We start from the raw sequence: 24,444 nt of genomic DNA, 5'->3' as shown, positions 1-24,444 counted from the left end.
GTGTTTCAGTGAGGGGTGTGGGGTATATCAGAGTGTTACAGTGAGGGGCGTGTGATGTATCTGAGTATTACAGTGAGGGGTGTGGGGTACATCAGAGTGTTACAGTGAGGGGTGTGGAATATGTCAGAGTGTTACAGTGAGGGGTGTGGGATATATCAGAATGTTACAGTGAGGAGTGTGGGATATATCAGAATGTTACAGTGAGGGGTCTGGGGTATATCAGCGTGTTACAGTGAGGGGTGTAGGATTTATCAGAGTGTTACAGTAAGGGGTGTGAGGTATAACAGAGTGTTACAGTGAGGGGTGTGGGATATATCAGAATGTTACAGTGAGGGGTGTTGGGTATATCAGAGTGTTACAGTGAGGGGTGTGGGATATATTAGAGTGTTACAGTGAGGGGTGTGGGATGTATCAGTGTGTTTCAGTGAGGGGTGTGGGATATATCAGAGTGTTTCAGTGAGGGGTGTGGGGTATATCAGTGTGTTACAGTGAGGTGTGGGTGATATATCAGAATGTTACAGTGAGGGGTGTGGGATATATCAGTGTGTTACAGTGAGGGGTGTGGGATATATCAGAATGTTACAGTGAGGGGTGTTGGGTATATCAGAGTGTTACAGTGAGGGGTGTGGGATATATTAGAGTGTTACAGTGAGGGGTGTGGGATATATTAGTGTGTTTCAGTGAGGGGTGTGGGATATATCAGAGTGTTTCAGTGAGGGGTGTGGGGTATATCAGTGTGTTACAGTGAGGTGTGGGTGATATATCAGAATGTTGCAGTGAGGGGTGTGGGGTATATCAGAGTGTTTCAGTGAGGGACGTGGGGTATATCAGAGTGTTACAGTGAGCGGTGTGCGATATATCAGAATGTTACAGTGAGGGGTCTGGGGTATATCAGAGTGTTACAGTGAGGGGTGTGGGATATATCAGAGTGTTACAGTGAAGGGTGTGGGATATATCAGAGTCTTTCAGTGAGGGGTGTGGGATATATCAGAGTGTTTCAGTGAGGGGTGTGGTATATATCAGAGCGTTACAGTGAGGGGTGTGGGATATATCAGAGTGTTACAGTGAGGTGTGTGGTGTATATCAGAGTGTTTCAGTGAGGGGTGTGGGGTATATCAGAGTGTTACAGTGAGGGGTGTGGGATATATCCGAGTGTTTCAGTGAGGGGTGTGGGATATATCAGAGTGTTACAATGAGGGGTGCGGGGTATATCAGAGTGTTACAGTGAGAGGTTTGGGGTACGTCAGAGTGTTTCAGTGAGGGTTGTGAGGTATATCAGAGTGTTACAGTGAGGGTTGTGGGATATATCAGAGTGTTTCAGTGAGGGGTGTGAGGTATATCAGAGTGTTTCAGTGAGGGGTGTGGGATATATCAGAGTGTTCCAGTGAGGGGTGTGGGATATATCAGAGTGTTTCAGTGAGGGGGGTGGGGAATATCAGAGTGTTACAGTGAGGGCTGTGTGATATATCAGAGTGTCACAGTGAGGGGTGTGGGATGAATCAGAGTGTTACAGTGAGGGGTGTGGGTTATATCAGAGTGTTACAGTGAGCGTGTGGGATATATCAGAATGTTACAGTGAGGGGTCTGGGGTATATCAGAGTGTTACAGTGAGGGGTGTGGGATATATCAGAGTATTACAGTGAGGGGTGTGGGATATATCAGAGTGTTTCAGTGAGGGGTGTGGGATATATCAGAGTGTTTCAGTGAGGGGTGTGGGATATATCAGAGTGTTTCAGTGAGGGGTGTGGGATATATCAGAGTGTTACAATGAGGGGTGTGGGATATATCAGAGTGTTACAGTGAGAGGTTTGGGGTACGACAGAGTGTTACAGTGAGGGTTGTGAGGTATATCAGAGTGTTACAGTGAGGGGTGTGGGATATATCAGAGTGTTTCAATGAGAGGTTTGGGGTACGTCAGAGTGTTACAGTGAGGGTTGTGAGGTATATCAGAGTGTTACAGTGAGGGGTGTGGGATATATCAGAGTGTTTCAGTGAGGGGTGTGGGGTATATCAGTGTGTTTCAGTGAGGGGTGTGGGGTATATCAGAGTGTTACAGTGATGGGTGTGGGATATATCAGAGTGTTCCAGTGAGGGGTGTGGGATGTATCAGAGTGTTACAGTGAGGGGTGTGGGGTATATCAGAGTGTTACAGTGAGGGGGGTGGGGAATATCAGAGTGTTACAGAGAGGGCTGTGTGATATATCAGACTGTTACAGTGAGGGGTGTGGGATAAATCAGAGTGTTACAGTGAGGGGTGTGGGTTATATCAGAGTGTTACATTGAGCGTGTGGGATATATCAGAATGTTACAGTGAGGGGTCTGGGGTATATCAGAGTGTTACAGTGAGGGGTGTGGGATATATCAGAGTGTTACAGTGAGGGGTGTGGGATATATCAGCGTGTTTCAGTGAGGGGTTTGGGATATATCAGAGTGTTACAGTGAGAGGTGTGGGATATATCCGAGTGTTTCAGTGAGGGGTGTGGGGTATATCAGTGTGTTACAGTGAGGTGTGGGTGATATATCAGAATGTTGCAGTGAGGGGTGTGGGGTATATCAGAGTGTTTCAGTGAGGGACGTGGAGTATATCAGAGTGTTACAGTGAGGGGTGTGGGATATATCAGAGTGTTTCAGTGAGGGGTGTGGGGTATATCAGAGAGTTTCAGTGAGGGGTGTGGGGTATATCAGAGTGTTACAGTGAGGGGTGTGGGATATATCAGAGTGTTCCAATGAGGGGTGTGGGATATATCAAAGTGTTACAGTGAGGGGTGTGGGGTATATCAGAGTGTTACAGTGAAGGGGGTGGGGAATATCAGAGTGTTACAGTGAGGGCTGTGTGATATATCAGAGTGTTACAGTGAGGGGTGTGGGATAAATCAGAGTGTTACAGTGAGGGGTGTGGGTTATATCAGAGTGTTACAGTGAGCGTGTGGGATATATCAGAATGTTACAGTGAGGGGTCTGGGGTATATCAGAGTGTTACAGTGAGGGGTGTGGGATATATCAGAGTGTTACAGTGAGGGGTGTGGGATATATCAGAGTGTTTCATTGAGGGGTGTGGGATATATCAGAGTGTTTCAGTGAGGGGTGTGGGATATATCAGAGCGTTACAGTGAGGGGTGTGGGATATATCAGAGTGTTACAGTGAGGTGTGTGGTGTATATCAGAGTGTTTCAGTGAGGGGTGTGGGGTATATCAGAGTGTTACAGTGAGGGGTGTGGGATAGATCCGAGTGTTTCAATGAGGGGTGTGGGATATATCAGAGTGTTACAATGAGGGGTGCGGGGTATATCAGAGTGTTACAGTGAGAGGTTTGGGGTACGTCAGAGTGTTTCAGTGAGGGTTGTGAGGTATATCAGAGTGTTACAGTGAGGGTTGTGGGATATATCAGAGTGTTTCAGTGAGGGGTGTGGGGTATATCAGAGTGTTTCAGTGAGGCGTGTGGGGTATATCAGAGTGTTACAGTGAGGGGTGTGGGATATATCAGAGTGTTCCAGTGAGTGGTGTGGGATATATCAGAGTGTTACAGTGAGGGGGGTGGGGAATATCAGAGTGTTACAGTGAGGGCTGTGTGATATATCAGAGTGTCACAGTGAGGGGTGTGGGATGAATCAGAGTGTTACAGTGAGGGGTGTGGGTTATATCAGAGTGTTACAGTGAGCGTGTGGGATATATCAGAATGTTACAGTGAGGGGTCTGGGGTATATCAGAGTGTTACAGTGAGGGGTGTGGGATATATCAGAGTGTTACAGTGAGGGGTGTGGGATATATCAGAGTGTTTCACTGAGGGGTGTGGGATATATCAGAGTGTTTCAGTGAGGGGTGTGGGATATATCAGAGTGTTTTAGTGAGGGGTGTGGGATATATGAGAGTGTTACAATGAGGGGTGCGGGGTATATCAGAGTGTTACAGTGAGAGGTTTGAGGTACGTCAGAGTGTTACAGTGAGGGTTGTGAGGTATATCAGAGTGTTACAGTGAGGGGTGTGGGATATATCAGAGTGTTTCAGTGAGGGGTGTGGGGTATATCAGAGTGTTTCAGTGAGGGGTGTGGGGTATATCAGAGTGTTACAGTGATGGGTGTGGGATATATCAGAGTGTTCCAGTGAGGGGTGTGGGATATATCAGAGTGTTACAGTGAGGGGTGTGGGGTATATCAGAGTGTTACAGTGAGGGGGGTGGGGAATATCAGAGTGTTACAGTGAGGGCTGTGTGATATATCAGACTGTTACAGTGAGGGGTGTGGGATAAATCAGAGTGTTACAGTGAGGGGTGTGGGTTATATCAGAGTGTTACAGTGAGCGTGTGGGATATATCAGAATGTTACAGTGAGGGGTCTGGGGTATATCAGAATGTTACAGTGAGGGGTGTGGGATATATCAGAGTGTTCCAGTGAGGGGTGTGGGATATATCAGAGTGTTACAGTGAGGGGCGTGGGGTATATCAGAGTGTTACAGTGAGGGGGGTGGGGAATATCAGAGTGTTACAGTGAGGGCTGTGTGATATATCAGACTGTTACAGTGAGGGGTGTGGGATAAATCAGAGTGTTTCAGTGAGGGGTGTGGGATATATCAGAGCGTTACAGTGAGGGGTGTGGGATATATCAGAGAGTTACAGTGAGGTATGTAGTGTATATCAGAGTGTTACAGTGAGGGGTGTGGGATATATCCGAGTGTTTCAGTGAGGGGTGTGGGATATATCAGAGTGTTACAATGAGGGGTGTGGGTTATATCAGAGTGTTACAGTGAGCGTGTGGGATATATCAGAATGTTACAGTGAGGGGTCTGGGGTATATCAGAGTGTTACAGTGAGGGGTGTGGGATATATCAGAGTGTTACAGTGAGGGGTGTGGGATATATCAGAGTGTTTCACTGAGGGGTGTGGGATATATCAGAGTGTTTCAGTGAGGGGTGTGGGATATATCAGAGTGTTTTAGTGAGGGGTGTGGGATATAAGAGAGTGTTACAATGAGGGGTGCGGGGTATATCAGAGTGTTACAGTGAGAGGTTTGAGGTACGTCAGAGTGTTACAGTGAGGGTTGTGAGGTATATCAGAGTGTTACAGTGAGGGGTGTGGGATATATCAGAGTGTTTCAGTGAGGGGTGTGGGGTATATCAGAGTGTTTCAGTGAGGGGTGTGGGGTATATCAGAGTGTTACAGTGATGGGTGTGGGATATATCAGAGTGTTCCAGTGAGGGGTGTGGGATATATCAGAGTGTTACAGTGAGGGGTGTGGGGTATATCAGAGTGTTACAGTGAGGGGGGTGGGGAATATCAGTGTGTTACAGTGAGGGCTGTGTGATATATCAGACTGTTACAGTGAGGGGTGTGGGATAAATCAGAGTGTTACAGTGAGGGGTGTGGGTTATATCAGAGTGTTACAGTGAGCGTGTGGGATATATCAGAATGTTACAGTGAGGGGTCTGGGGTATATCAGAATGTTACAGTGAGGGGTGTGGGATATATCAGTGTGTTCCAGTGAGGGGTGTGGGATATATCAGAGTGTTACAGTGAGGGGTGTGGGGTATATCAGAGTGTTACAGTGAGGGGGGTGGGGAATATCAGAGTGTTACAGTGAGGGCTGTGTGATATATCAGACTGTTACAGTGAGGGGTGTGGGATAAATCAGAGTGTTTCAGTGAGGGGTGTGGGATATATCAGAGCGTTACAGTGAGGGGTGTGGGATATATCAGAGAGTTACAGTGAGGTGTGTAGTGTATATCAGAGTGTTACAGTGAGGGGTGTGGGATATATCCGAGTGTTTCAGTGAGGGGTGTGGGATATATCAGAGTGTTACAATGAGGGGTGTGGGATATATCAGAGTGATACAGTGAGAAGTTTGGGGTACGTCAGAGTGTTACAGTGAGGGTTGTGAGGTATATCAGAGTGTTACAGTGAGGGGTGTGGGATATATCAGAGTGTTTCAGTGAGAGGTTTGGGGTACGTCAGAGTGTTACAGTGAGGGTTGTGAGGTATATCAGAGTGTTACAGTGAGGGGTGTGGGATATATCAGAGTGTTTCAGTGAGGGGTGTGGGGTATATCAGAGTGTTTCAGTGAGGGGTGTGGGGTATATCAGAGTGTTACAGTGATGGGTGTGGGATATATCAGAGTGTTCCAGTGAGGGGTGTGGGATATATCAGAGTGTTACAGTGAGGGGTGTGGGGTATATCAGAATGTTACAGTGAGGGGGGTGGGGAATATCAGAGTGTTACAGTGAGGGCTGTGTGATATATCAGACTGTTACAGTGAGGGGTGTGGGATAAATCAGAGTGTTACAGTGAGGGGTGTGGGTTATATCAGAGTGTTACAGTGAGCGTGTGGGATATATCAGAATGTTACAGTGAGGGGTCTGGGGTATATCAGAGTGTTACAGTGAGGGGTGTGGGATATATCAGAGTGTTACAGTGAGGGGTGTGGGATATATCAGCGTGTTTCAGTGAGGGGTGTGGGATATATCAGAGCATTACTGTGAGGGGTGTGGGATATATCAGAGAGTTACAGTGAGGTGTGTAGTGTATATCAGAGTGTTACAGTGAGAGGTGTGGGATATATCCGAGTGTTTCAGTGAGGGGTGTGGGATATATCAGAGTGTTACAATGAGGGGTGTGGGATATATCAGAGTGTTACAGTGAGAGGTTTGGGGTACGTCAGAGTGTTACAGTGAGGGTTGTGAGGTATATCAGAGTGTTACAGTGAGGGGTGTGGGATATATCAGAGTGTTTCAGTGAGGGGTGTGGGATATATCAGAATGTTACAGTGAGGGGTCTGGGGTATATCAGAGTGTTACAGTGAGGGGTGTGGGATATATCAGAGTGTTACAGTGAAGGGTGTGGGATATATCAGAGTGTTTCAGTGAGGGGTGTGGGATATATCAGAGTGTTTCAGTGAGGGGTGTGGGATATATCAGAGCGTTACAGTGAGGGGTGTGGGATATATCAGAGTGTTACAGTGAGGTGTGTGGTGTATATCAGAGTGTTTCAGTGAGGGGTGTGGGGTATGTCAGAGTGTTACAGTGAGGGGTGTGGGATATATCCGAGTGTTTCAGTGAGGGGTGTGGGATATATCAGAGTGTTTTAGTGAGGGGTGTGGGATATATCAGAGTGTTACAATGAGGGGTGCGGGGTATATCAGAGTGTTACAGTGAGAGGTTTGGGGTACGTCAGAGTGTTACAGTGAGGGTTGTGAGGTATATCAGAGTGTTACAGTGAGGGGTGTGGGATAAATCAGAGTGTTTCAGTGAGGGGTGTGGGATATATCAGAGCGTTACAGTGAGGGGTGTGGGATATATCAGAGAGTTACAGTGAGGTGTGTAGTGTATATCAGAGTGTTACAGTGAGGGGTGTGGGATATATCCGAGTGTTTCAGTGAGGGGTGTGGGATATATCAGAGTGTTACAATGAGGGGTGTGGGATATATCAGAGTGATACAGTGAGAAGTTTGGGGTACGTCAGAGTGTTACAGTGAGGGTTGTGAGGTATATCAGAGTGTTACAGTGAGGGGTGTGGGATATATCAGAGTGTTTCAGTGAGAGGTTTGGGGTACGTCAGAGTGTTACAGTGAGGGTTGTGAGGTATATCAGAGTGTTACAGTGAGGGGTGTGGGATATATCAGAGTGTTTCAGTGAGGGGTGTGGGGTATATCAGAGTGTTTCAGTGAGGGGTGTGGGGTATATCAGAGTGTTACAGTGATGGGTGTGGGATATATCAGAGTGTTCCAGTGAGGGGTGTGGGATATATCAGAGTGTTACAGTGAGGGGTGTGGGGTATATCAGAATGTTACAGTGAGGGGGGTGGGGAATATCAGAGTGTTACAGTGAGGGCTGTGTGATATATCAGACTGTTACAGTGAGGGGTGTGGGATAAATCAGAGTGTTACAGTGAGGGGTGTGGGTTATATCAGAGTGTTACAGTGAGCGTGTGGGATATATCAGAATGTTACAGTGAGGGGTCTGGGGTATATCAGAGTGTTACAGTGAGGGGTGTGGGATATATCAGAGTGTTACAGTGAGGGGTGTGGGATATATCAGCGTGTTTCAGTGAGGGGTGTGGGATATATCAGAGCATTACTGTGAGGGGTGTGGGATATATCAGAGAGTTACAGTGAGGTGTGTAGTGTATATCAGAGTGTTACAGTGAGAGGTGTGGGATATATCCGAGTGTTTCAGTGAGGGGTGTGGGATATATCAGAGTGTTACAATGAGGGGTGTGGGATATATCAGAGTGTTACAGTGAGAGGTTTGGGGTACGTCAGAGTGTTACAGTGAGGGTTGTGAGGTATATCAGAGTGTTACAGTGAGGGGTGTGGGATATATCAGAGTGTTTCAGTGAGGGGTGTGGGATATATCAGAATGTTACAGTGAGGGGTCTGGGGTATATCAGAGTGTTACAGTGAGGGGTGTGGGATATATCAGAGTGTTACAGTGAAGGGTGTGGGATATATCAGAGTGTTTCAGTGAGGGGTGTGGGAGATATCAGAGTGTTTCAGTGAGGGGTGTGGGATATATCAGAGCGTTACAGTGAGGGGTGTGGGATATATCAGAGTGTTACAGTGAGGTGTGTGGTGTATATCAGAGTGTTTCAGTGAGGGGTGTGGGGTATGTCAGAGTGTTACAGTGAGGGGTGTGGGATATATCCGAGTGTTTCAGTGAGGGGTGTGGGATATATCAGAGTGTTTTAGTGAGGGGTGTGGGATATATCAGAGTGTTACAATGAGGGGTGCGGGGTATATCAGAGTGTTACAGTGAGAGGTTTGGGGTACGTCAGAGTGTTACAGTGAGGGTTGTGAGGTATATCAGAGTGTTACAGTGAGGGGTGTGGGATATATCAGAGTGTTACAGTGAGGGGTGTGGGATATATCAGAGTGTTACAGTGAGGGATGTGGGATATATCAGTGTGTTTCAGTGAGGGCTGTGGGATATATCAGTGTTACAGTGAGGGGTGTGGGGTATATCAGTGTGTTACAGTGAGGGTTGTGGGATATATCAGAGTGTTTCAGTGAGGGGTGTGGGGTATATCAGTGTGTTACAGTGAGGTGTGGGGGAAATATCAGAGTGTTACAGTGAGGGGTGTGGGGTATATCAGAGTGTTCCAGTGAGCGGTGTGGGGTATATCAGAGTGTTACAGTGAGGGGTGTGGGATATATCAGAGTGTTACAGTGAGGGGTGTTGTATATATCAGAGTGTTACAGTGAGAGGTGTGGGGTATGTCAGAGTGTTACTGTGAGGGGTGTGGGTATATCAGAGTGTTACAGTGACGGGTGTCGGATATATCAGTGTGTTTTAGTGAGGGGTGTGGGATATATCAGAGTGTTACAATGAGGGGTGCGGGGTATATCAGAGTGTTACAGTTAGAGGTGTGGGGTATGTCAGAGTGTTACAGTGAGGGGTGTGGTGTATATCAGAGTGTTACAGTGAGGGGTGTGGGATATATCAGAGTGTTACAGTGAGGGGTGTGGGGTATATCAGAGTGTTACAGTGAGGGGTGTGGGATATATCAGAGTGTTACAGTGAGGGGTGTGGGATGTATCAGAGTGTTACAGTGAGGGGTGTGGGGTACATCAGAGTGTTACAGTGAGGGGTGTGGAATATATCAGAGTGTGACAGTGAGGGGTGTGGGATATATCAGAGTGTTACAGTGAGGGGTGTGGGGTATATCAGAGTGTTGCAGTGAGGGGTGTGTTGCATAAGTCAGAGTGTTACAGTGAGGTGTGTGGGATATATCAGAGTGTTACAGTGAGGGCTGAGGGATGTATCAGAGTGTTACAGTGAGGGATGTGGGGTATATCAGAGTGTTACAGTGAGGGTTGTGGGGCATATCAGAGTGTTACAGTGAGGGGTGTAGGATTTATCAGAGTGTTACAGTGAGGTGTGTGGGATATATCAGAGTGTTACAGTGAGGGGTGTGGGATATATCAGAGTGTTTCAGTGAGGGGTGTGGGATATATCAGAGTGTTTCAGTGAGGGGTGTGGGGTATATCAGTGTGTTACAGTGAGGTGTGGGTGATATATCAGAATGTTGCAGTGAGGGGTGTGGGGTATATCAGAGTGTTTCAGTGAGGGACGTGGGGTATATCAGAGTGTTTCAGTGAGGGGTGTGGGGTATATCAGAGTGTTTCAGTGAGGGGTGTGGGGTATATCAGAGTGTTACAGTGAGCGGTGTGGGATATATCAGAGTGTTCCAGTGAGGGGTGTGGGATATATCAGAGTGTTACAGTGAGGGGTGTGGGGTATATCAGAGTGTTACAGTGAGGGGGGGTGCGGAATATCAGAGTGTTACAGTGAGGGCTGTGTGATATATCAGTGTTACAGTGAGGGGTGTGGGATATATCAGAGTGTTACAGTGAGGGGTGTGGAATATATCAGAGTGTTACAGTGAGGGGTGTGGGATATATCAGAATGTTACAGTGAGGAGTGTGGGATATATCAGAATGTTACAGTGAGGTGTCTGGGGTATATCAGAGTGTTACAGTGAGGGGTGTAGGATTTATCAGAGTGTTACAGTGAGGGGTGTGGGATATATCAGAGTGTTACAGTGAGGGGTGTGGGATATATCAGAGTGTTTCAGTGAGGGGTGTGGGATATATCAGAGTGTTACAATGAGGGGTGCGGTGTATATCAGAGTGTTACAGTGAGAGGTGTGGGGTATGTCAGAGTGTTACAGTGAGGGGTGTGAGGTATAACAGAGTGTTACAGTGAGGGGTGTGGGATATATCAGAGTGTTACAGTGAGGGGTGTTGGGTATATCAGAGTGTTACAGTGAGGGGTGTGGGATATATGAGAGTGTTACAGTGAGGGGTGTGGGATATATCAGTGTGTTTAAGTGAGGGGTGTGGGATATATCAGAGTGTTTCAGTGAGGGGTGTGGGGTATATCAGTGTGTTACAGTGAGGTGTGGGTGATATATCAGAATGTTGCAGTGAGGGGTGTGGGGTATATCAGAGTGTTTCAGTGAGAGATGTGGGGGTATATCAGAGTGTTACATTGAGGGGTGTGGGATATATCAGTGTGTTTCAGTGAGGGGTGTGGGGTATATCAGAGTGTTTCAGTGAGGGGTGTGGGGTATATCAGAGTGTTACAGGGAGGGGTGGAGGATATATCAGAGTGTTCCAGTGAGGGGTGTGGGGTATATCAGAGTGTTACAGTGAGGGGTGTGGGGTATATCAGAGTGTTACAGTGAGGGGGGTGCGGAATATCAGAGTGTTACAGTGAGGGCTGTGTGACATATCAGAGTGTTACAGTGAGGGGTGTGGGATATATCAGAGTGTTACAGTGAGCGTGTGGGATATATCAGAATGTTACAGTGAGGGGTGTGGGATATATCAGAGTGTTACAATGAGGGGTGTGGGATATATCAGAGTGTTACAGTGAGAGGTTTGGGGTACGTCAGAGTGTTACAGTGAGGGTTGTGAGGTATATCAGAGTGTTACAGTGAGGGGTGTGGGATATATCAGAGTGTTTCAGTGAGGGGTGTGGGATATATCAGAATGTTACAGTGAGGGGTCTGGGGTATATCAGAGTGTTACAGTGAGGGGTGTGGGATATATCAGAGTGTTACAGTGAAGGGTGTGGGATATATCAGAGTGTTTCAGTGAGGGGTGTGGGATATATCAGAGTGTTTCAGTGAGGGGTGTGGGATATATCAGAGCGTTACAGTGAGGGGTGTGGGATATATCAGAGTGTTACAGTGAGGTGTGTGGTGTATATCAGAGTGTTTCAGTGAGGGGTGTGGGGTATGTCAGAGTGTTACAGTGAGGGGTGTGGGATATATCCGAGTGTTTCAGTGAGGGGTGTGGGATATATCAGAGTGTTTTAGTGAGGGGTGTGGGATATATCAGAGTGTTACAATGAGGGGTGCGGGGTATATCAGAGTGTTACAGTGAGAGGTTTGGGGTACGTCAGAGTGTTACAGTGAGGGTTGTGAGGTATATCAGAGTGTTACAGTGAGGGGTGTGGGATATATCAGAGTGTTACAGTGAGGGGTGTGGGATATATCAGAGTGTTACAGTGAGGGATGTGGGATATATCAGTGTGTTTCAGTGAGGGCTGTGGGATATATCAGTGTTACAGTGAGGGGTGTGGGGTATATCAGTGTGTTACAGTGAGGGTTGTGGGATATATCAGAGTGTTTCAGTGAGGGGTGTGGGGTATATCAGTGTGTTACAGTGAGGTGTGGGGGAAATATCAGAGTGTTACAGTGAGGGGTGTGGGGTATATCAGAGTGTTCCAGTGAGCGGTGTGGGGTATATCAGAGTGTTACAGTGAGGGGTGTGGGATATATCAGAGTGTTACAGTGAGGGGTGTTGTATATATCAGAGTGTTACAGTGAGAGGTGTGGGGTATGTCAGAGTGTTACTGTGAGGGGTGTGGGTATATCAGAGTGTTACAGTGACGGGTGTCGGATATATCAGTGTGTTTTAGTGAGGGGTGTGGGATATATCAGAGTGTTACAATGAGGGGTGCGGGGTATATCAGAGTGTTACAGTTAGAGGTGTGGGGTATGTCAGAGTGTTACAGTGAGGGGTGTGGTGTATATCAGAGTGTTACAGTGAGGGGTGTGGGATATATCAGAGTGTTACAGTGAGGGGTGTGGGGTATATCAGAGTGTTACAGTGAGGGGTGTGGGATATATCAGAGTGTTACAGTGAGGGGTGTGGGATGTATCAGAGTGTTACAGTGAGGGGTGTGGGGTACATCAGAGTGTTACAGTGAGGGGTGTGGAATATATCAGAGTGTGACAGTGAGGGGTGTGGGATATATCAGAGTGTTACAGTGAGGGGTGTGGGGTATATCAGAGTGTTGCAGTGAGGGGTGTGTTGCATAAGTCAGAGTGTTACAGTGAGGTGTGTGGGATATATCAGAGTGTTACAGTGAGGGCTGAGGGATGTATCAGAGTGTTACAGTGAGGGATGTGGGGTATATCAGAGTGTTACAGTGAGGGTTGTGGGGCATATCAGAGTGTTACAGTGAGGGGTGTAGGATTTATCAGAGTGTTACAGTGAGGTGTGTGGGATATATCAGAGTGTTACAGTGAGGGGTGTGGGATATATCAGAGTGTTTCAGTGAGGGGTGTGGGATATATCAGAGTGTTTCAGTGAGGGGTGTGGGGTATATCAGTGTGTTACAGTGAGGTGTGGGTGATATATCAGAATGTTGCAGTGAGGGGTGTGGGGTATATCAGAGTGTTTCAGTGAGGGACGTGGGGTATATCAGAGTGTTTCAGTGAGGGGTGTGGGGTATATCAGAGTGTTTCAGTGAGGGGTGTGGGGTATATCAGAGTGTTACAGTGAGCGGTGTGGGATATATCAGAGTGTTCCAGTGAGGGGTGTGGGATATATCAGAGTGTTACAGTGAGGGGTGTGGGGTATATCAGAGTGTTACAGTGAGGGGGGGTGCGGAATATCAGAGTGTTACAGTGAGGGCTGTGTGATATATCAGTGTTACAGTGAGGGGTGTGGGATATATCAGAGTGTTACAGTGAGGGGTGTGGAATATATCAGAGTGTTACAGTGAGGGGTGTGGGATATATCAGAATGTTACAGTGAGGAGTGTGGGATATATCAGAATGTTACAGTGAGGTGTCTGGGGGATATCAGAGTGTTACAGTGAGGGGTGTAGGATTTATCAGAGTGTTACAGTGAGGGGTGTGGGATATATCAGAGTGTTACAGTGAGGGGTGTGGGATATATCAGAGTGTTTCAGTGAGGGGTGTGGGATATATCAGAGTGTTACAATGAGGGGTGCGGTGTATATCAGAGTGTTACAGTGAGAGGTGTGGGGTATGTCAGAGTGTTACAGTGAGGGGTGTGAGGTATAACAGAGTGTTACAGTGAGGGGTGTGGGATATATCAGAGTGTTACAGTGAGGGGTGTTGGGTATATCAGAGTGTTACAGTGAGGGGTGTGGGATATATGAGAGTGTTACAGTGAGGGGTGTGGGATATATCAGTGTGTTTAAGTGAGGGGTGTGGGATATATCAGAGTGTTTCAGTGAGGGGTGTGGGGTATATCAGTGTGTTACAGTGAGGTGTGGGTGATATATCAGAATGTTGCAGTGAGGGGTGTGGGGTATATCAGAGTGTTTCAGTGAGAGATGTGGGGGTATATCAGAGTGTTACATTGAGGGGTGTGGGATATATCAGTGTGTTTCAGTGAGGGGTGTGGGGTATATCAGAGTGTTTCAGTGAGGGGTGTGGGGTATATCAGAGTGTTACAGGGAGGGGTGGAGGATATATCAGAGTGTTCCAGTGAGGGGTGTGGGGTATATCAGAGTGTTACAGTGAGGGGTGTGGGGTATATCAGAGTGTTACAGTGAGGGGGGTGCGGAATATCAGAGTGTTACAGTGAGGGCTGTGTGACATATCAGAGTGTTACAGTGAGGGGTGTGGGATATATCAGAGTGTTACAGTGAGCGTGTGGGATATATCAGAATGTTACAGTGAGGGGTCTGGGGTATATCAGAGTGTTACAGTGAGGGGTGTGGGATATATCAGAGTGTTACATTGAGGGGTGCGGGGTATATCAGAGTGTTACAGTGAAAGGTTTGGGGTACGTCAGAGTGTTACAGTGAGGGTTGTGAGGTATATCAGAGTGTTACAGTGAAGGGTGTGGCATATATCAGAGTGTTTCAGTGAGGGGTGTGGGGTATATCAGAGTGTTTCAGTGAGGGGTGTGGGGTATATCTGAGTGTTACAGTGAGGTGTGTGGGATATATCAGAGTGTTCCAGTGAGGGGTGTGGGATATATCAGAGTGTTACAGTGAGGGGTGTGGGGTATATCAGAGTGTTACAGTGAGGGGGGTGGGGAATATCAGAGTGTTACAGTGAGGGCTGTGTGATATATCAGAGTGTTACAGTGAGGGGTGTGGGATAAATCAGAGTGTTACAGTGAGGGGTGTGGGTTATATCAGAGTGTTAGAGTGAGCGTGTGGGATATATCAGAATGTTACAGTGAGGGGTCTGGGGTATATCAGAGTGTTACAGTGAGGCTTGTGTGATATATCAGAGTGTTACAGTGAGGGGTATGGGATATATCAGAGTGTTACATTGAGGGGTGTGGAATATATCGGAGTGTTACAAAGAGGGGTGTGGGATAGATGAGAGTGTTACAAAGAGGGGTGTGGGATAGATCAGAGTGTTACAGTGAGGAATGTGGGTTATATCAGAGTGTTACAGTGAGGGGTGTGGGTTATATCAGAATGTCACAGTGAGGTGTGTGGGATATATCAGAGTGTTACAGTGAGAGGTGTGGGGTATATCAGAGTGTTACGGTGACGGGTGTGGGATATATCAGAGTGTTACAGTGAGGGTTGTGGGATAAATCGGAGTGTTTCAGTGAGGGGTGTGGGATATATCAGAGTGTTACAGTGTGTGGTGCGGGGTATATCAGAGTGCTACAGTGAGTGGTGTGGGATATATCAGAGTGTTACAGTGAGAGGTGTGGGGTATACCAGAGTGTTACAGTGAGGGGTGTGGGGTATATCAGAGTGTTACAGTGAGGGGTGTGGGATATATCAGAGAGTTACAGTGAGGGGTGTGGGATGTATCAGAGTGTTACAGTGACGGGTGTGGGGTCATCAGAGTGTTACAGTGAGGGGTGTGGAATATATCAGAGTGTTACAGTGAGAGGTGTGGGGTATACCAGAGTGTTACAGTGAGGGGTGTGGGGTATATCAGAGTGTAACAGTGAGGGGTGTGGGATGTATCTGAGTGTTACAATGAGGGTTGTGGGGTACATCAGAGTGTTAAAGTGAGGGGTGTGGGGTATATCAGAGTGTTACAGTGAGGAGTGTGGTGTATATCAGAGTGTTACAGTGAGGGGTGTGGGATGTATCTGAGTGTTACAGTGAGGTTTGTGGGGTATATCAGAGTGTCACTGTGAGGGGTATATCAGAGTGTTACAGTGAGGGTTGTGGGATATATCAGAGTGTTACAGTGAGGGGTAATGGATATATCAGAGTGTTACAGTGAGGGGTGTGGAATATATCGGAGTGTTACAAAGAGGTGTGTGGGATAGATCAGAGTGTTACAAAGAGGGGTGTGGGATAGATCAGAGTGTTACAGTGAGGAATGTGGGTTATATCAGAGCGTTACAGTGAGGGGTGTGGGTTATATCAGAATGTTACAGTGAGGTGTGTGGGATATATCAGAGTGTTACAGTGAGAGGTGTGGGGTATATCAGAGTGTTACGGTGACGGGTGTGGGATATATCAGAGTGTTACAGTGAGGGTTGTGGGATAAATCGGAGTGTTACAGTGAGGGGTGTGGGATATATCAGAGTGTTACAGAGAGGGGTGTGGGATATATCAGAGTGTTACAGTCAGGGGTGTGGGGTATATCAGAGTGTTACAGTGAGGGGTGTGGGATATATCAGAGTGTTTTAGTGAGGGGTGTGGGGTATATCAGAGTGTTACAGTGAGGTGTGTGGGATATATCAGAGTGTTACAGTGAGAGGTGTGGTGCATATCAGAGTGTTACAGTGATGGGTGTGGGGTATATCAGAGTGTTACACTGAGGGGTGTGGGATATATCAGAGTGTTACAGTGAGGGGTGTGGGGTATATCAGAGTGTTACAGTGAGGGATGTGGGGTATATCAGAGTGTTACACTGAGGGGTGTGGGATATATCAGAGTGTTACAGTGAGGGGTGTGGGATATATCAGCGTGTTACACTGAGGGGTGTGGGATATATCAGAGTGTTACAGTGAGGGGTGTGGGGTATATCAGAGTGTTACAGTGAGGGATGTGGGGTATATCAGAGTGTTACACTGAGGGGTGTGGGATATATCAGAGTGTTACAGTGAGGGGTGTGGGATATATCAGAGTGTTACAGTGAGGGGTGTGGGGTATATCAGAGTGTTACAGTGAGGGATGTGGGGTATATCAGAGTGTTACACTGAGGGGTGTGGGATATATCAGAGTGTTACAGTGAGGGGTGTGGGATATATCAGAGTGTTACAGTGAGAGGTGTGGGGTATATCAGAGTGTTACAGTGAGGGGTGTGGGGTATATCAGAGTGTTACACTGAGGGGTGTGGGATATATCAGAGTGTTACACTGAGGGGTGTGGGATATATCAGAGTGTTACAGTGAGGGGTGTGGGGTATATCAGAGTGTTACAGTGAGGGATGTGGGGTATATCAGAGTGTTACACTGAGGGGTGTGGGATATATCAGAGTGTTACAGTGAGGGGTGTGGGATATATCAGAGTGTTACAGTGAGAGGTGTGGGGTATATCAGAGTGTTACAGTGAGGGGTGTGGGGTATATCAGTGTGTTACAGTGAGGGGTGTGGGTTATATGAGAGCGTTACAGTGAGAGGTGTGGGATATATCAGTGTGTTACAGTGAGGAGTGTGGGATATATCAGACTGTTACAGTGAGGGGTGTGGGTTATATCAGAGCGTTACAGTGAGAGGTGTGGGATATATCAGAGTGTTACAGTGAGGAGTGTGGGATATATCAGATTGTTACAGTGAGGGGTGTGGGATATATCAGAGTGTTACAGTGAGGGGTGTGGGGTATGTCAGAGTGTTACATGCAGTGGTGTGGGGTCTATCAGAGTGTTACAGTGATGGTTGTGGGATATATTAGTGTGTTACAGTGAAGGGTGTGGGATATATCAGAGTGTTACAGTGAGGGGTGTGGGATATATCAGAGTGTTACAGTGAGGGGTGTGGGATATATCAGAGTGTTACAGTGAGGGGTGTGGGGTATATCAGAGCGTTACAGTGAGGGGTGTGGGATATATCAGAGTGTTACACTGAGGGGTGCGGGAGTATCAGTGTTACAGTGAAGGGTGTGGGGTATATCAGATGTCACAGTAAGAGGTGTGGGGTAATATGAATTATAATACCTTCTTCACAATAGGAACATCGAATACAGTGGTTTGTGTAGTTTGGGTAATCCAAATATTCATCAGCTTTACATTTTTCACATTTTGTCTTCTCGTTACCGTCGCAGTCTTTAATCTTTTTGTATCCTTCAACAACAGGGAAAAGCTTCAGTTATTTAAATTAAGAGATATGTCCAGCTCCATAACATCATACCAAATCACATTTACATTGACCCCCTCTCCACTGTCCCCAGATAACACTGCCAGGACAGGAACAGCACGGGGTTAGATACAGAGTAAAGCTCCCTCTACACTGTCCCCATCAAACACTCCCAGGACAGGTACTGTACGGGGTTAGATACAGAGTAAAGCTCCCTCCACACTGTCCCCATCAAACACTCCCAGGACAGGTACAGTACGGGGTTAGATACAGAGTAAAGCTCCCTCTACACTGTCCCCATCAAACACTCCCAGGACAGGTACAGTACGGGGTTAGATACAGAGTAAAGCTCCCTCTACACTGTCCCCATCAAACACTCCCAGGACAGGTACAGTACGGGGTTAGATACAGAGTAAAGCTCCCTCTACACTGTCCCCATCAAACACTCCCAGGGCAGGTACAGCAGCATACTGGATAATATAGGGAACGTCTTTGAAATCCTTGATTAATCGTAGCTCTGTTTTAATGCCTGTCCCGCTGGCTGCTTTTTAAGCTACAGACTTTTATTTTTGAAATGAAGCCAGCCACCCCCCCCCCCCCCCCCCACCACCGCCACACCCCCCTCCCTCTCCCACCCCACTGCAAGCTGCTGTTTGGACTGGCCCAGGCACACCCCTTGATGTCGTGTGCTCTGTGGCACAGCTTGTGATGTCATTTTGATGGACTTGGCTTGCAGCCAGAACCTTCTTCTGCCATTCTAGGATACTCTATCAAGCCTGTGAAGGTTTAACCCCTGGTTTAAATTCTGCAAGCATTATTTCTGGCCAGGCCTGTGGGAGTTATTCCTCTGTGAGAAAGGCTGGGAAAAGCCCAGGCTGATATCTCGCCTCAGAATCCAAACAGGGTCCTGATGTCCAGTTCGTTTTTCTCTCTCTATTTCTATATATATATCACAGCCAGGAACACTGCACAAAGACCAGACAAGCAGCTGAAAAGCATTCTTTCCCGATCTGAGCATATTTGCATTCTGTGTCAGTCAGTGACCTTGAAGCATAAGCAATTGAAAGCCAATTTTCATCATTGTCAAACTGCAATAACACTGCTCCCAACTCATCTTTCGACATATCAGTCGATATTTTTGTCTTCTTTCAAGGGTCACAAAATGTGTGCCCTGGAGCTGTTGTCTATGCTTCCTGTAGCATTCGCCACTCTTGCTCATGTCTTTCAGACCATTGGAAAACAGTGTCCTTTTTGATTCTCCCAAGCGACTCTCTTATGGACTGACCTCATTAACACTACACCCCTGTTTGCTTCACCCGATGCAGGTGTTATGTAGTTACATTGTGTACCTTGTGTTGCACTATTATGTATTCTCTTTTATTTCCTTTTCTTTTCATGTATTTAATGATCTGTTGAGCTGCTCGCAAAAAAATACTTTTCACTGTTCCTCGGTACATGTGACAATAAACAAAATCCAAAATCCATTTTGTTTTTGCTGATGAATTAGGAATACATTTTCCGACAATATTTATCATACCAAGCATCCTGAGAACTCCTTTTATGCCTGTTGGACGTGGGATGTTTAATACCGCCTTTATCTTCACCTGATCTGGTTGTATACCTCGAGCAGACAGTTTTGTCATGATATCCAAACACACATCACAACACACACATCATGATAGACAGACCAATTAGCACACATAACACGACAGCCAATCACAGACAAGACCAGACACAGTATAAGACAAGAAAAACGACACCTGCTGGCCAGTCCATCTGGAGACAGGACAAGGCCAGGACCTCATTAACAAGACACTCACACAGTCACCACGTGCTGAGTACCAAGACAGATGTGTAAATAACTAGTTGGAATAAAACTGCGTCGTACCAATCGCAACCGTGTTGGTTCGTCTGTACCTCAGAGCACCCAACACCACATGGTACCAGTGAGTGAATCGATACTTACCGGCAAATCTGCCATCCTGAGCCATGGACATCAACAACAAACCGCAGCCGTTGCAAGTCTGGGAACCTGGGCACCAATTGGAAGCTCTTCAAGCAGCGATTCGAACTGTTCATGCGAGACAACGAAAAACAGGGCGCCTCGGACGAAACAAAGATTGCCATGCTCCTCACTACCGCAGGTCAGCACGCCATCGATGTATACCACTCCTTGGTGTTCGCGGAAGGCGAGAACAAATCTAAATAAGACACGGTCCTCCTCAAGCTCGACCAGCACTTCAACGTTGAGGTCAATGAAAGCTTTGAGAGGTATATCTTTCAGCAGCGCCTACAAGGTGCCTGGATGAGCTCTTTCAGTCCTTCCTGATGCACCTCCGCATACTCGCGCAGTCCTGCAGTTACGGCACCACCTCAGAGTCCATGATCCGGGACCAGATAGTTTTTGGCGTTGCCTCCAGTGGCCTACGCCAGCAGCTTCTAAAAATTAAAGGCCTGACCATAGCATCTGCAGTTGAAGCCTGTGTCCTGTATGAAAATGCGACCAGCCGCTATGCCCAATTTCAGGCGACCGAATCGGCACGGAGGGGGTCCCAAGCGATCGAATCGGCAAGCCAGGCCGCCCACAAGGCCGAACGCATCCAGGCAATCGAGTTTCTCCCGGCCCGTGGCCCGGACGAGGGCGGCCGTTTCGCACGCTTTTTGAGGCCTCCCGCGTTTGTGCGCGCCAAAACCTACGGCAACACTGAGGGACGCACTGCGCAGGCACGCCCGATGCAAGACCGAACTGCGCATGCGCAGTGGCGTAACGAACGCCATGACATCATGACGTGCGGCAACTGTGGAGCTGCACATTTAAAAGGGCAATGTCCTGCAAAAACCCGACAATGCCTACGCTGTGGCAAGATGGGCCACTACGCTGCCTACTGTCGAGCGGCTCAACCTGTGGATCTTCCACATCTCCGACAAGCTCGCAGACACGTGCGGACCATCCAGCCTCCACATCACGACATCCAAACCGACGACACAGATGACCAAGACGCCTTCCGGGTTGCGGTCATTGATGTGAACCGGGTCAACACCATCAATCCGGCCGATGAATGGAATGCCACCCTAACGGTCAACCCAAATTCATCGCCCACCTACTAGACTGGACTTATGAGACTGTTCACACGTCTAATTTTAGCAGCTACTGTATTGTAACATGTCACTGTTTTATCGTTCCAGGCCTCGTTTGATCGGTCCAAATTTCAACGTTCTTCTTCTTTTGTTATGGTACAACCTCGTTGGCATGTCACACATGACATCACCCCTTGTATATAGTTATGCCACATGTACATGCTGTAAATATCACGCACACACACCTTTAGCTGCACTCAGGACACATTTATATTTATAACCACGTAGGCACATAATCTTGTAAAAAAGGGGGGGATGTCATGATATTCAAACACACATCACAACACACACATCATGATAGACAGACCAACAGACCAATTAGCACACATAACATGACAGCCAATCACAGACAAGAGCAGACACAGTATAAGACAAGAAACACGACACCTGCTGGCCAGTCCATCTGGAGACAGGACAAGGCCAGGACCTCATTAACAAGACACTCATACAGTCACCACGTGCTGAGTACCAAGACAGATGTGTAAATAACTAGTTGGAATAAAACTGCGTTGTCACAATCACAACCGTGTTGGTTCGTCTGTACCTCAGAGCACCCAACACCACAAGTTTGTCTCCCAAGAATATAATTTCTTCGACACCAAACTGGCATTTGGCTCTATTAATCTGAGACCATACTTTTTACTGCTTCTCAGCATTTTGATAATCCTTTCATCGTGCTCTTCTTTTGTTGAACCCCAAATGATAATACCGTCTACGTACACTCTAACACCTGGAATTCCTACGATAACGTGTTCCATTGCCCTGATGGAAAATTTCAGATGCTGAAATAATACCAAACGGCATTCTGAGAAAACAGTATCTCCCGAATGGAGTGTTGAAGGTGTACAGCTTTGTGCTCTCCTTATCCAACTTGAGTTGCCAAAAAACCTGCGATGCATCTAATTTGCTAATGCATGTCGCTCCTGACATCTCACTCGTAATCTCTTCACGTTTCAGAATAGGGTGTTCTCGCTTTAGTTTAAATTGAGATCTTTGGAATCCATGCAGATTCTCTGGTCATTACTTTGTTTCCTCACGCAGACCATGGAGTTCACCAAATCCGTCAGTTCTTCAATTTGTTTCATCGCCCCCAGATTTGTCATCCTCTCCAGTTCATTTTTCAGTTGTTCCTTTAATGGAGCTGGTACTCGCCTTGTTGGGTGTATGACTGTATGCACATTCTCTCTCAGTTGTATCCGATATGTGAATGGCAAAGCTCCAAATCCTTGAATGCACTGTGTCCATCAAATGCTCTCAGGACAGGTACAGCACGGGGTTAGATATTCTAACACAGGTTCTGACATTCAGGGACATGTTCTATTCTTGATTGTGATTGCTAGAGCCTTTTAGAAGATTTTGGTGCAGAAGGCAGGTTTTATTTTTTCTTTCAGATTTGTTGTGAGAAGGAGCTGGCAGAAGCCTGTTAAATAACTCTCCCAGAAAGGCTGGAACATCTTCTCTCTCTGATATCTCAGCTGGAGTGAGCAGGTTTGGACACTCTCAGGCCTGTAAAGGTTTAACCCCTGGTTTAAATGCTGCAAGCATTCTTTCCATCCAGGCCTGTGCAAGTTATTCCTCTGGGAGAAAGGCCAGGAAAAGCTCAGGCTGATATCTCTCCTGAGAATCCATAAAGGATCCTGAAGTCCAGGCCCTTTTCTCCCTCTCTCTACCACAGCCGGTAACCCTGCACAAAGACCAGACACACAGCTGAAAGGCAGAGGATGGTGAACTTTAGCACAGGGCTAAATCGCTGGCTTTGAAAGCAGACCAAGGCAGGCCAGCAGCGCGGTTCAATCCCCGTACCAGCCTCCCCGAACAGGCGCCGGAATGTGGCGACTAGGGGCTTTTCACAGTAACTTCATTTGAAGCCTACTTGTGACAATCAGCGATTTTCATTTCATTTCATTTCACTTACTGTAAACTCTCAGGTGGAGAATTCTGGTTCTATCTCAGTGAGATTGAGTGAAAGTGGCTCTCCAGAGGAATTCCCACAGCCCGTCAGCTCTAATTGATTCGACAAGATCCAAACCAATGGATGGTTCTCAACATTCTGAGAAGATCACCGACTAAAAGGACGCCTACCACAGCAACAAAGAGTCTAATCTCTCGTTCAATTTACTCCCTGTTATTTTGATCCTTCCCTCACCTCTCCACCATGTTTCTGTCTCATGTCTGGGTGGAGGGTGGGATGGGGTTTGGGGAATAGTCAGATTGGTAGACCATTGTTCAATTGTTCCATTATTTCCACTGCATGTTTATCTCTTATAATAAATAAAGTTTTTTAACTGTTGTATTTACAAATCTGGTGCCTGTCAGTCATTCGTGCAGTTGACAATCAACGATTTCAGGAAAACATACTAATTATTGATTAATCAAACGCTCACAGGACAGGTACAGCACAGGGTTAGATACAGAATCAAGCATCCTCTATACTATCCCCCATCAAATACTCCCAGGACAGGTACAGCACAGGGTTAGATACAGAGTAAAGCTCCCTCTACACTGTCCCCATCAAACACTCCCAGGACAGGTACAGCACGGGGTTAGATACAGAGTAAAGCTCCCTCTATACTATCCCCCATCAAATACTCCCAGGACAGGTACAGCACAGGGTTAGATATAGAGTAAAGCTCCCTCTACACTGTCCCCATCAAACACTCCCAGGCCAGGTACAGCATGGGGTTAGATACAGAGTAAAGCTACCTCTACACTGTCCCCATCAAACACTCCCAGGACAGGTTCAGCTCGGGGTTAGATACAGAGTAAAGCTCCCTGTCCACTGTCCCCATCAAACACTCCCAGGACAGGTTCAGCTCGGGGTTAGATACAGAGTAAAGCTCCCTCTACACTGTCCCCATCAATCACTCCCAGGACAGGAACAGCACGGGGTTAGATACAGAGTAAAGCTCCCTCTACACTGTCCCCATCAAACACTCCCAGGACAGGTACAGCACGGGGTTAGATACAGAGTAAAGCTTCCTCTGCACCGAACCATCAAACACTCCTCTCCATAAAGATACGTTTTTGCTGATCTGTTCCACACTAGCCCTGCTCGGAACAAACCGGGCTGGACGATGATTTATTGTAGCTTGGCTGCCTTGTCACGTCGCCCTGACCCTCCGTGTGGTCGCTCTGTAAATGCACTCACTTGGCACACAGCCTCACTTTCCAACTTCCGCCTCTTTGCACAGCCTGCAGCCTCCAGCTCACCCACACAAAGCCAGCGCTCTCAGAGTTTCCAACAGCCGGATTGTGCAGAGAGAGCGAGAGACAGAGACAGCCATCGCCGGTACACAGAATGGAAAAGGCTTGCGCATTTTCCATTCGC

General features: G+C 47.2%; 1 protein-coding gene across 3 annotated transcripts in view; it reads right to left on the bottom strand.

Moving 5' to 3' along the window:
• The window catches only part of LOC140392934 (tumor necrosis factor receptor superfamily member 5-like), a 171,283-nt gene that overhangs the window by 53,713 nt on the left and 93,126 nt on the right, over window positions 1-24,444 (bottom strand). For all 3 annotated transcript variants that reach the window (XM_072478715.1, XM_072478714.1, XM_072478716.1), the window contains exon 2: window positions 17,840-17,965. In XM_072478715.1, coding sequence (XP_072334816.1) covers window positions 17,840-17,965 — 126 coding nt within the window. The remainder of the gene's footprint in view (window positions 1-17,839; window positions 17,966-24,444) is intronic.

The sequence above is a fragment of the Scyliorhinus torazame genome, chromosome 16, assembly GCF_047496885.1.
Source record: "Scyliorhinus torazame isolate Kashiwa2021f chromosome 16, sScyTor2.1, whole genome shotgun sequence".
Classification (NCBI taxonomy): domain Eukaryota; kingdom Metazoa; phylum Chordata; class Chondrichthyes; order Carcharhiniformes; family Scyliorhinidae; genus Scyliorhinus; species Scyliorhinus torazame.
Note: the sequence above shows the minus strand (reverse complement) of the source record. Positions and strands in the feature narration are given on the sequence as shown.